General features: G+C 39.5%; 1 protein-coding gene across 3 annotated transcripts in view; it reads left to right on the top strand.

Moving 5' to 3' along the window:
- Window positions 1–14,220, top strand: part of FMN1 (formin 1) — a 356,128-nt gene that overhangs the window by 286,856 nt on the left and 55,052 nt on the right. For all 3 annotated transcript variants that reach the window (XM_045016469.1, XM_045016468.1, XM_045016470.1), the window contains one exon: window positions 2,831–2,923. In XM_045016469.1, the coding sequence (XP_044872404.1) occupies window positions 2,831–2,923 (93 nt within the window). The remainder of the gene's footprint in view (window positions 1–2,830; window positions 2,924–14,220) is intronic.

Here is a 14,220-nt window from a genome sequence, read left to right as displayed (position 1 = left end):
TGTCTGGTCTGTTCCACCCTCATCCTCCTCTTCTCTTCCTTGATCTCTCCATCCAATCTTTCCCTCGTCTTACAAATGCATTTTCTCCATTCTCCCCATTCATCAGCCTACCCTATCCATTCCCCATACACTACTGCTTTCACTTAGCCACATCCTCCCTCATTCCTGTCACCTGATTTATTTATATTTTTTAGTCTTCCCTATAAAAGTCCTTATTAAAAAAATAATGTAAATTGAAAAAAAAGTAATATATCCCAATCTTGGTCATTTAAAAATCACATATGACAATACCTAAGTAATGACAACATAAAATTAAAAACCTTATGGGTGGGGGGGTCCATTTTTGTGGGGAATGTCTTATTAGTGAGGCACTCTGCATATTTTGGGACTTTCAAAAATGATAAATAATGTATGCTACCTGTTTTGGGGGAGGTGGTTTTTTATTCCATTCTAGCCTATGTAAAATGGGCCCTGATGCCACCTCATAAGAAATACTTGTAATAATAATGTTTTTCTTGTTTGCCTCAAAATAATTTCCTTTAATGCAAATGCTCTTTGTCAAAGCCTTAAAAATCATGCCACATCTCAGCTCAAGAACTTGAAATATGTACTTCCCATGTCACATTTTTGTCATTTCATATTTGCCTGGAATAATTTCTAAGACTTATTTTATGTGGCATTTTCTCTTTAGACTTTTTTTTTAAACACACAGGAAAAGTAGCCACAAAATTGTGGCTTCTAATTTCTGCCAACCTTTAATAAAAGAACTTTAAAAAAGTTTTTAGAATCATTTTGTTTATAGAGTTTTTTTTCTTCCAGTTTTTTCTCTGTATTCTACAAATAAAATATTACAATTTATCTGAGTTACTTTGGGACTCTCATTCTGCTTATATAAATTGAAAAATTGTGTGTGAATATGTTTCATTCAATATATTTCTACAATCATATATGTATGATTATAGTAAAAACTACAGTTCAAGTTTTTAATGGCGAGAAGCTTATGTTGTGAAGAAAATGATCGTGCTGTGTCTATATCTCTTTTTCTGATTTGGTTTTTTGTTTTTGTTTTTTCTTGTTCTGAAAGCATGTATATAGATGGGCGGACAAGAAGAGTCTTTATTTAACCAGATATGTTATGAACAAATTCAAACCCCAGTCTTAACAAGTAGATGGGCACAAGCAAATTCCCATTGACTTCAGTGGGACTGTTTTATATGCGCAGGATTGTTTCTGCATGCCACAAGTTGCAAGATTTGAGGTTAAAGAAAAATGTACAATGCAGTTCATAAAAATAAAGACTGTGGTTTATATTAGTAGGAAGGATCTCCCTGGCTATAGATGAATATTTGATCACTTCAAATTCTAGTTTTATATAGCTGAGCTATGGAAGAATGTTTAATTATCATACAACACTTTTAAAAGGAAGCAGATATCTTTTCAATATATTTCTGCAGCAACAAATGTCAAGAAAAGAGTTTTCTGGCCATGTTAGATTTTTCTTTTTAACATAGACTATATTGGGGAGGCGGGTTTCAACAAAAACTCAAACAAATGGTTTCAGTGGTTTCTTTAAGGCAATCTTGGTGGTCCAAATGTATTATATGCTGTACTATTGGTTGTATAATAAAATGCATACATGTATTCTCAACCTTCTGCTGACTTCTTTCCCTGTGCTGCAAACCTCAAATGTGTGACATCTATTAACAGGATAACTTTATTGTTAATTATACACTCTTCCCTCCCTCTTGCACATTTCTGGGGGATACTAACTTTACTGGAATAAACTGAATTATTAACTGGAGTGAAGCTGGCTGGCTTTCCATTTAAATGTGTATATGTTTCATGAAATCAAATTGTAACCCTCTGGTTTAGTTGTGAAATAAATTTACATTCCAATTAAACACATGGAAACTATATTTTTTGGAGGTGAGAAAAAGAAAACAATTTCCTGCTTGCACTGGTTCAATGGGTAATTGCAAAATTTTCAAGTATTGGTTTCTGACAGTCTCATTTCACCTTTAGTATAATCTAGAATCTCAGAATTCTGAGAAATATAGTAGGACTTCCTAGGGCAATGCCTAAATTCTGCAACAGTTAACTTGGCTTCTATAGGAAATGACATGGCAGCAAGACCTAAATTAGTTGGTAAATTAGAAAATGGCAGAGATCATATCTTCCCTTGATTGGTGGAGTTTGCCTGCCTTTTGTTACTAATTTGCCAACCTGGATAGTCCTGTTGGATCTGCAGCTATATTGGGATTCTGAGGAAGCAACGGTAGCCAAGAGATGCTTTTATCACTTAGATTTGACCTGAAGGTTGCATTCTCTTCTTCTGGAAGTGGAACTCACCACAATGATCCATACTTTGTTACCTTCGTGTTAGACTGCTGTATTGCATACTTCATGGGACTATTCCTTAATACGACTCAGATATCTGTTGGAGCAGATTGTGTGGTACATTTGTGATGGAGTGGTGTTCCTTCCAAACATTAATAAATTATACCAGTACTTCATGAACTATACTGGCTTCAGTTTAGTTTCCAACCCACTCCCATTACAAGCAGTCATTACAAAAGCTGAATTCTACTTCATATAAACTATATTTTAAAAAAAGATTGTCTAGTTCTTCAGCAATTCTGGCTGAGGCTACTTTTAACTTTAATGCAGCTATTAGATTCAGCAAGGCAGATGCATTATGAAATATACATTGCTTCATAAAGTTTGAATGGTAAATGAGTAGGCATATAATTATTGAAATAATAGGGTTATTTAAGAGTTGTCAGTGAAATATTCAGTTTTAAAGTATCTAACTCTGCGCTTTTATTTGTAGCCTGTGAAAAGCAGATGAGAGTCGTTTGCAAAGAATCTTCAGAACAGCATCTCCAGCCCTTCAAGGATAAATTGGAAGAGTTTTTTCAGAAAGGCAAGCACATTTTTCTTAAACCTTTTTGTTCATATTTCAGTGTTCGGAGAGTTTGCTGTACATATATTAGTATGTTGTCTTAAATAACCAATGCTGCAAAACTAGAAGCTAAACAATGTCAGTTATGGGTCATAAGTACTAATAATTCCACAGATCTTTAAACCTCAGGCATCACTTGCCAGTGACTGGTAGTGTTACCATAGTCTCACTAGCTCTCCATTTCTTAGAGTTTTTTTGCATCATTAAATCACTAGGTGCAATAAAACTGGGTTTTAGGATAGACTGTTACTTAATAAATTGAGTCTAAATCTTCCAGTCTATGGAAAAGTGACATGAAAAATGTCCTAATCTTGTATTCATATTAAGTCAAAGATTTGAGATTAAAAACTAAGTCCATGAAAGTAAGACAGCTGAGGGTCCTCAGGGAGATGACCCTGTGGCATGGAGTCAGTAGTGGGAGGATCTTGGTAGACCCTAAATAGTTGTGCAGCTGATACACTGTAAGTCTGGGAGTTTATGTCTACACTTAAAATGCTACAGCAGCATGTAGCTGTGCCTGTCACAACTGGAACAAGGGCAGTCAGACTAGTGGTTGGAGCAGGAGTCAGGTACCGGGAGCTCAAAGTCCAAGAGGGCAGACTGAGAGTCAGGCATCAGGAAGCAGGCAGGGTCAGGTTACCAGGAGATTGGGGTCAGGCTCCAGGTTACAGACAGCGATTGAAGAGCAAAGACTAGGACAAACAAGAGCTGGAAGCCAGAGTCTAGGATCTATCGTAAGCAGGGTCTGGAGCAGAGACAGGCAGGCAGTCTGCATTGTTGCTCAGACAGCTTTCCATCATACGGCTGCCAGGGGCTGTCACTCAAGCCCTGTTGGGTGGTGCTTCCTTCCAAGCCCATCCTCACAAGGTCCTCATGTGGGAGCCCAGCTTAAGCATCTCGTGGTGATGTAATGGCATCAGCAGCTCAGAACCCCTTTTGTCCCAGGTTCCAGCTCTGCAAGTTCTTACAGCCCCGCTGTAGCGCTTCTGTGTAGACACTACCTATTCTGACATGAGGGGTGCTCTCGTCAGCGTAGGTAATCCACCTCCCCACAAAGTAGTAGTTAGATGGATGGAAGAATTCTTCAGTCGATCTAATGCTGTCTACACTGCATATTAGGTCAGTATAGGTATGCCTTTCAGAGCTGTGGATTTTTCACACCACTGAGATGTAGCAATACCAGAGTAAGTTCCTAGTGTAGACCAGGCCTGAGTTTCTGGCACCAAAATCTGACATTTTAGATAAGTCCTGCATTCTTTGGTAGAACCTTGCTGAGTCCAGTGAAGCTGCAAGGGTTGGGAAAGAAAAGACCCACGTGCAGCGAGCAGGGCCGTCCCTAAGGGGGGTGCAGGCCCTGGGACAAATCAACCTATATGGGCCCCCCTTACCATTTTATACAGGTGAAATCTTGTGTGGGGAGGGGGCACCAGTGCTGGGGGGCGAGGGACGATGGAGAGTCACAGGGTGGCACCTGTGCTCAGGGCGAAGGGGCCCCCTGTGCTGGGGGATCCCAGAAAAGGGGAGAGGTCTCGGGCGGAAGTGTAATGAATGCGGTCAGCCAGTGTGGTGAAGAAACAAAAGGGGATAGAACAACTGTTCACAGAGAAGAATCTTTCTGATACCTATGTGGAGAAGAGCAACCGCATTGATGTGGAGGCCTGAGAGGATGAGACAAAAACTGTTCTTGACCAGAGCTTCGGAGGAAGACAGAGAGCAAAGAGTGGAGCTGGAGAAATTGAAGCGTGGTTTGGAGCAGCTGGAACAGATGCAGGAAGAGCTCTCCATGCTTGTAGCTGGTAGGGAAAATTTGGAGATGGCCTAACGGTCTGGAGAGCCAAGTCTGGAAGACCAGATCCATTCTGCTAATAAAAGTTAAGGTGAAGCCATCAAAGAACTGCACTGTCTGCAGACCCAGGTAAAAGAGTGTATGCAGGAGCTGGATGAGATGTGCTGCTTAAAAGAAAAGGTTGTGACATAGGTCTTGAGGAAAAAGGATTTAATCTGGCTAATGGCAGAGATGGAGAGCAGCACCTGCTGCTGGAGGAGAAGCTGGACGAGGTGGAGACCCTTCTGGCAGAGTAACGCCAAGGCCAATGAAGGCTTGAAGTGCATCACAGAGGAGGAGTTGTCATCACCAGTGGAGAGAGGCAAAGTTGGTTGTACATCTCAGAACACAATCGAGAAAATAGTGGGAGTGGAAAAGGAAAACAAACACTTGATCTTCTGGGTGTTGCAGGCAAAGATTCATGGACCTTGATATTTGTAAGAATCTCAAAAGGAGCTGACTCTTTATAGGATTTTCTCTATGGTGAATGATGTAATTGTATCCATATCCATAAAGAGTGCTCTCAGACAATTAGTCAGCCCTTTGCCAGTTCCACCCAGGTAAAGGCCAGTTTTGGCTGTCCCACCATAGCCACAGGAGGATTGGACATTTCAAAAGTGGCACTCATCATGAACCTTCATTTGCTAATGAACACTAAAGAATATGTGCATTACATTGGTTGTACAGGCTGAGTTGAAAACTATGGCCACACCACTTCATTCTTCAATTAAAAGAAGACAAGCATTTCTTGTTAGTCTTGCTTGTTGAGGTTAAAAAGGAAATGTCATCCTCGCTGGGCAATGTAGGTAAGGCTCTAACAATTTATGGAGAGCCTGCCCTGGAGATAGAAAAGGGAGGATGGGATAATGTGTAAAGGGTCACTTGCTGGAGGATTCTCTGCAGCTTGAGGTCTTCAAACCACAATTTGAGGACTTCAATAACTCAGACATAGGTTAGGGGATTGTTATAGAAGGTAATCTACCAAAGAGAGGTGGGGGGAAACGGAGGCAGCCACTGCACCAAATCCTCATGACAATGTTACATGTGATATATTTCTACAATGTGGCACTGTAGGAAATTAAAAAAAAAATTTTTTTGTTCAGTGGACAGTAATAGGTAATCTTCATGAAAGTGCGTATTTCAAACGGTGAATTATTCCTATGCAATGTAATTGATTAAAACACAAAATATTTTTGGAGTGGTGATTCTAGAATGCCAGTAATTGTGACTGTAATAGTTCTGCAGCATAAAAAAAATCACGTTAGTTACAAGAAGCTTCATTTGAAGGGAGTTTCCATGATTATTCTGCTGAAGTTGTACTCTACTTTTTTTCTGCATATTTGGGTATCATGCATCTCAGTTAGAAACTCAGACTCTGGTATTGTCACAGCAGTTATATGAGACACTCCTAAAGGTTATCAGAACCAGTTTTAACCATTATGGTGACTACACAAGGAAGTTGTATTCCCAAATGAGCAATATCACTCACAAAGTCTGAAGCAATTTAGCATTTAATGTCTGTGGGTAGGTCTATACTTACCTGCCAGGTCAACGCGTAGAGTTCGACTTCTCGGAGTTCGAACTATCGCGTCTAATCTAGACGCGATAGTTCGAACTCTGAACGCGCTCCCGTCGACTCCGGAACTCCACCATCGTGAACGGCGGTGGCGGAGTCGACGGGGGAGCCGCGGACTTCGATCCCGCGGCGTCTGGACGGGTGAGTAGTTCAAACTAAGGTAGTTCGAGTTCAGCTAGCGTACCTTAGTTCGACACCCCCACCCCTAGTGTACACCAGGCCTGAGAAGTCACAAGAACTATGACTCAATTGATTCCTGAAAGGACTCATACTTACAAAAACTGTGATCACTGAAACAGTCATAACCATTTAATTTTTCCTCTATACGCTATAACTTCTTGTCACACTTAAAAGAAAGTGGTCTCTGAATTTAGCTTCATCTTCTTTTTTTTATAAAGTTCCTCCTAACATCAGGGAATCTTTAAATAACTTTACTTTATGAAGCTACAGTACTAAAATAATATAATTGCCTAAGTAAACACTGTTTTTGAACAACAGCTCTTATTAAACTACACCTCTACCCTGATATAACGCGATCCAATATAACACGCATTCGGATATAACGCGGTAAAGCAGCACTCCGGGGGGGGCGGTGGATCAAAGCAAGTTCGATATAACGCAGTTTCACCTATAACCTGGTAAGATTTTTTGGCTCCCGAGGACAGCGTTATATCGGGGTAGAGGGGTACTGTTAAATACATCTGACATTTCTCAATATAACACTTCTCCTTCTCAAGGTTATTGTACTTAATCTAATTTGCTTGAGTTTTTAAATCATAAATTTGTGTGGCTGTTACGTAGGCTACAAGTTTCTATTCACAAATTATAACAAGTTCTTAATGATATGTTTCCAGAAAATGTAATACATGTATTTAAGTTTCTCATAAAGTTAGCAGGGACCCTGTAAAAGAAGGAATCCACAGGTATGGCTGTTGTAGGTTGTCTTTTCATCTCATTTAACTGGCAATTTGTATTTATAGCTTTAGCAGTAAGTGCTGGAAGTGAGAGAGTTTGCTGTATGTGTGCACATTAACACTAGCATTCTCCCACATGCTGTTTTATCTTGCCTTCCTTTAAGCCTATGCCTCACTACTGTTGGGACTAACCAGCTTTATTTACACAACCCAGATATACATAAGTAAATAAACCTTAATTGCTAGCATTTCCCCATCAGAATTTTAAAATCAAACACTTCTTTTTAAAGATCATTGTGTTGGTGTTTTTTGTAGATTACTTGATTCTTAGTGCCATAGGACCTGCCATATTGAAGCTGCTCAGAGGTCCATATTGTCCTTTACCCTGTCCTCAACAGTGGCCAAGGCCAGATGTTTTACAGGAAAGACATCAATTGCATTTAATTGTGCAATATTATATTGTGTGGAAAATTTTATTCCTGACATCAGTTGATCAGTGTACATGGAATTTGTATTTTGCTAATTTTATCCCAGCCAATGTAAGTGAAGAGTATATTCTTATTCCTATAGATGTCTTAATTTTAAAAAAGATATTTGCTTCAATAGTGTCCTGTGACAGTGAGTTCTGTGAGTTAATTATATGCTAAGTACACAATATTTCCTTTTAAAATAGAACCTATTGGCTTTTAATTTTGTTGCAAGCCGCCTTGGTCTGTGGTGTGGGTATGTTTTTTTGTTCTCTAGGAAAGAGTAAATAAGAGCACTTGGCTGGCATCCACTATATTCTATGTATGTATATTTGTCTCTCAATTCTTCTTTTTTGCCTAAATAGTCATTCTAATCTCATCTCGTATAGAAGCCTCCATTCCTGCTTATCGTTGTACTGTTCTTGTTTCAGCTTTTTTTTAGATGTTCTGTCTATAATTATACATAGTATTTAAGGCGATGAGTAAGGATATGCCATCAGTTTACAAAACGGCTTCACAATATTTTCCATATCATTCTCTTTCCCCTTCTTACACTTGTGCATTGAGTAAACATTCTTGTTGAGCTGTCCACTTTGATGGCTAGAACTTTTCCTAGTTAGGATAGATCCTAACTCAGAACCTTTTAGAGCGTACCACTGTTTCTTCCACTTGTCTTTACTGAGTTTGAGCTGCTACCATGGTGTCTTTCTAGAGTGCTCTTGTTAACAAATCCTAATATTAATGTTTTCTGCAAACTTTGACACCTTTCTACTTACCTCTTATACGACGCAGTTGATAACTATAATATTAACAAAGTTCTTGGACTTGTGGCCCTCATATGGTATCAAGGTGTTTTAAAACTGTGTAACCATTATCTCTAGTCTAGTCTAGTATATTCTGGGTGGGTTCTTATTTGTGGGAAAAATTAAAAAGTCTGCGCCAAAAATTTTAAAAAGTCTGCACACAATATTTTAAAATTCTGCAACATTCTGCAAATTTAATTTATCAAAATAACACAACATAATCTCATGAGATTCAATTACTTTGGTAATTTATTTCAAAATACTTGTCATCAAGTATGTCTATAACAATACAGGCACACACAAAATTTCCCCCAGGAGTAGAGAGTTAAAGAAACCCCTATGACAACCCAGTTTCTGTTTCTCTTCCCTCTCCCCCCGAGCCCAGTCATGCCCCCGCCAGCCAATACACCTGAACCCACTACCCCCCAGAGCCGAGCCGCAGGGCCCTCCCTAGCTCAGATACCTATGCTCCCTCCCCCTCCGAGCCCAGCCGTGTCCCCCACAGCCTACATACCCCCTCTCCCTTAGAGCCAGGGATCCAGAAGGAGAAACAGCCTGTTTCTGGGTCCCTGGCTTGTGTGGAGTTTCCTGCATGATGCCATCTCCTTCCCTCAAGGCTTGCGGGGAACTGCAGCTTCCAGGAACTCTGTACTCTCTCCCCCTTCCCCTGGCAGTGTCTTCTATGTGCCAGCTGGGCTCTGCTGGGTCCAGCGGCCCCTAGTGGCAGCCAGCAGCACTGCAGCCCATTTCTATGGGGGAAAGGAAATTCTGCACACAAAACATTAATTTCTGCAAAATTCTGCATTGTGCAGTGGCGCAGAATTCCCCCAGGAGTATGTTCTGATACCATGCTCAGAAGTGGGTGCAATGGAGTGGATTTTGTTTTGGAATTTTTTGATAATAAATGCACATGTTGCTATGTGTTTGTTAGAGGGAGGGAGAGGGAGAGTATTTATAGTATACCCTCTGATACTATAGTATACCCTCTGATACTATTTATACCTCATTCTCTCTATAGAGAATGCTCTGTCACCACAGATCAGCAGCACGCAACCTCCCATGGGATCAGAGTAGGACTGCGTTTTTATGATCTGTTGTGGGCATTACACTGGTTTCGCATTCTTCTTTCAGAGATAGGAAGGATTTTTTCCCTCATTGCCAGATTGGCTGGGGAGGGTATGTTTCATCACCTTCCCAAAAGGGGTCAGGGGCCCTATTGGGTAGATACTGTACCGTACCGTACCGGTCAAGTGGTTGCAACTTAGCAGGTGGCAAGTGTCCTGTTCAGGTACTCATTCCATAGGGCATACGGTTCCTTGATAACCCAAAGTTGGAAGTGGACTTAGGAGTAAGGTATCCTCTAAGGAAGCTGGGGCAGGAGGGTTGCTGCTCCTAATGTCTGGTACAGTGGGATACAGCCCCCTTTAACTTATATACGAGGGGAGGGTGGCACAGTTGCAGGAACCAGGGAAGGGGCAGGGCTGACAGCAGCCCTCCCAGATAGATGGGAACAATTAAGGAAAAGATAATGACCTGCATTGTATGCTGGGTATTTCCCAGTTGAGTTAATAAAGATGTGGCCTAATTAAACCACATTCTTTGTATCTTGTCTTTCTTGCTTTATGGTTGGGACACACCACAGGCACAGAGGATAAGTGACTTGCCGAAGGTAACATAGTAAACTGGTGGCACAGTCAAAGATGGTACCCTGGTCTTCTGGCTCCAGTTCTGCTGATATATTTACCTGACTATTTTGCTTCAGTTTTGAACTAAATATTATATGGATTACTGTATTATATACATAAATAACAAAAAGCACAAACTCTAATACTGAACTCTGTCACCCTAATATTATTCTCTTTCCCTAGTAGTTATTAGTCACTTTTCCTACTGTTTACTTACTATCTCTTAAGCAATTTTTAATCCAAGACAAGTCTTCATCTTTCATCCAGTGGTAACTAAATTCCCATCTAGCAATAAATGGAACTGAAGAAAAACTCATTGTTTTATAATCCCTGGGATTAACTAACAGTTTTTAAAAAGTTTACTACCTCCATGTCCTCCTCTTTTGCAGCTTTTTATTTTCAAGGTTAGCTGAGCTAGCCATCTTGAAGTCTTGAATGATCCTGGTGATATACTGCAGATTAATTATTTTAATAGTTTCATCACTTTATTTCTTTCTGGACATCTCTAAGACTGCGTAGGTTTCTTTTCCTTTAAAATTTCCCACCATTGTTACCAGCAGTGTAGCCCCACTGGTGGTACCCACACTGGGACTGGCAACAAGCATTTTTATCACTGTCATTCAGGCCTGATCTAAATTTGTGACAATAGTAAAAATAACAGCAGCTGATGTACACTAGCACTCCCATCATTGCATGCATTGGTGGAGATTGCCTAGTGGTATGATGATTCAATAGTCTGACCAAGTGTCTGGGATTAGGTTAAATCAACAAATGCATTTCACCTCTGCATACACCATGTTTGATCCCATGAAAGGTTCTAACCAAATTGATATTTCTGTTTCCTCATTTTAGAGGTTTCATTCCAAGTTGCTGCCACCAGAAACTGAAAACCAATATGCTCATTTAGTCCAGGTCTCTTTGCTGAGGCTTGACAAGTGATCTGGATGCTTGTCCATTTTTAAGGATGCTGAGATTTAAACCATTCATTTCACACAGGCCTGTCAGACAGTAACAATTTATAGGTACTATCAATCTGGGTCTAATTTGAACCAGTGACCAAGAAATAAAAGACTTCATGTCCCATTACTGATCCCCTGAGTCATCCCATTCCCCATGAGATATTTTAAATCCTTCAGAAACATGGCTTCTCCATGTATGGAAGAAATGGGACTCCCTTCTTCAAATGTGACTTGATGAAAAAACAGTACTGGCTAGAGGATTGAATCTTGCTGGAGGAGGTTTGAGCTAATACTGTATCTCACCACTGTCTGCTGCTATCGTTGCTTCCTCTACTTATTTCCCCTCCCCTCTTCTCCTCTCACTACTGCTGGATGCTTCCCTGCTTGTATGCAGTAGGTCATGTATGGCAAAGCTACTAAATGTGTGATATTGATGAGACATGAGTGACACTTGGCACCCCTGGTTTTACCATTAATTGGCACTGGTGGTTCTGAAGGGCTAAACCTGGTCTGAACCTGTTTGTAACAAAATCTCACAGAGGTGAGTTTTGTATGGCGGCAAGTTACATTGGAAACATTTAACATGGTTCTAGCCAGGATGGTGTTAATTTTAGCATGCAACCTTGAAATTATTACCAAGGACATTTACACCATTTATGTATGAGTTTATGACCAGGCAATAAAGATATGAGAGATGGGAGTCACATGTGGGAACGGTCCATGTATTACAGGAATGCTAGGTTTCAATACTTCAGCACAAGTTGTGCTGAACACTGGAGATTTAATCTTGATTCCAAACTTTGTTGCTTTTTGTGATTTCAAGTTTCAGGCCCTTAATGTTGCTTGGATATAGTTTTTGTGCTTTTGTAATTTTCAAATGCTTCCCAGCTCATCTTGAGCCAACACAATTCTCCCTAAACATACACATCAAAAATAGATTAGCCACCCTGTGTACTACAAATGTAAATTTACCACCCCGAATGTATATGAATTAAATGAAAAAATCTCTATTGCTCAAGTCCTTTAAATACACAAATTCAGTATAGACATTGTTTCTGAACGATTTAAAACATCCATGCATTTGATCATTGTGCAGCTGAAAACTGAGACTTACTCTTTTTTTTTAAATACGGGTGAGCAATGAGATAGCAGTGGAAACTTGCTGCTAATAGAAGTTGGAACTGAAGAGAAACAGATTAATACAGGAGACAAAAAAAGAGTGAGGAGAAAGGGGAGTTTCATACAAGAGTAAAAATTGATGAAAACAGGAAAGAGGAAGTGAATATAGTAAAACAAGAAATAGATGAATACTACAACCACAACTACCACCACCCAAAAATCAAGAGATTTTCAGAACAATAAAAAAAAAAGAATCACGCTGTTATATTTTTATTTCTTTTCTTATGGGTATCTTTGTTGCCCCTCCATCAAGTTATTTTTTCCATCTTCATTGAATCAAGAAATTGTAATATATTGAAACCTGCAGACTCATAATATCTTTAACCCTGTTTCTTCTGAAGTCTCTTACTTATAGCTTGAAGCTTTACAGTAAAAGGATAGTACTCTGTGTGGGGTTACAATGGAAGTCCTACAGAATTATACATTTACAGTACATGAAAACAAAATTAAGAAATCCTGATTCATGGTATTGGAGCTAGTATAGGGCCAATTTCAAAAAATTCAGAGTTTCAGTTTAGATAAGTGTCTGGTAGTTCAGCTGCTTCTCTGAAGTCAGGTTTTTCTTCATACACAGAATTTTCAGTATTTCCTAATTATAGCTAGGCTGTAAATACTTCAAGAAAACCTCCAGATTGGTTAGTTTTATCAGAACTGTTTGTATTTTCCTAATTACAATTAATTCTAATTAGTGATAATATTGCTGCTTTGTACGTAAAAACACAGAGACTGTTCTGGAGACTGACATGTTGAAATGCTAGAAGGGGTAAACGACTGCTGCTGGAGTCAACTGTTTTGTGCAATAGGAGGTAGTGTAATCTATTGCTTAGACCAGGGAACTGAACACCAGAACCACTGGGTTCTATTCCCAGTTTAGTCCTTGCCATACGACTCTGGAAAAGTTAGTTAATTTCTCTGGGCTTCACTTTTCCAGTCTGTAAAATGTAAATAGTAACTTTTGCCTATCCTGTATGTTGTGGGGGAAAAAAATTGTGACATCCTGATGAGCAAAATGGTGTTAATACTACATTAGCACATTTCAGGTCAGCATGGTTATTTTAAAAGGGTTTTCTTCAAATGCACCAACTAGAAGTGGGAACAACCTTTAATCATTTTAACTGTATAATGTGAAAGCAGTAATACGAACAACCATACACTTACTATTTTTCCAGTGGAGTTGCTGTATAATTTCCCTTACTTATCTCATCTTTTACACTCCTTTGATAGAATTAGAGGAACTTTGTAATTGTAGACTTAAAGATGTGTTTAGGTGTTTTTTTTTATGTTTCTTCAATTCATAAAAGTCTATGAATTACTCAGAAAAAGCTGCTGTTTGGCAGGAAGACTTCCATACTGGAATAATAAACTGAATAGCTGATTTACAACTAATACAAGGAATTCTTAATTATCAGTACATTAGAGATCTGGCACCCCTATTCAAAAAGTTAAGTATGGAAGGGCTACGATACATAATGGATGCACAAAAAGGGTAACACTTATTTTGTCCTCCTTCCTCAGAAGAGAAAAAGTACCTTACTGGGAGAGGAGTTTATGAAACAGCTGGAGTGCAAGGGATAGCAGCTGAACTGAGGCTTGCTTTCTTAGTCCCAGTATTTGGGAAATGAGAAAATAGTTTGCTAGTATAGCATCTTGCAGATAAGAAATAACATTAGAAAGGGAGGTAGCTAGCCAGGAGCCATTGGCATTTGTTTTTCAGGATAATTATTGGTATCTTTGACTATCCTCCCAAAAATCATACAAAAAGATGCAACTGACACTGGAGAGAAGGGGACCGGCTTTCATAGAATTTATTTATTACTTCCCCAATATGCTGCTACTAAAACCCCAGCGGG

Source organism: Mauremys mutica, chromosome 4 (genome assembly GCF_020497125.1).
Source record: "Mauremys mutica isolate MM-2020 ecotype Southern chromosome 4, ASM2049712v1, whole genome shotgun sequence".
Classification (NCBI taxonomy): domain Eukaryota; kingdom Metazoa; phylum Chordata; order Testudines; family Geoemydidae; genus Mauremys; species Mauremys mutica.
The sequence above is the reverse complement of the archived record's forward strand: the minus strand, read 5'-3'. Positions and strand labels throughout refer to the sequence as shown.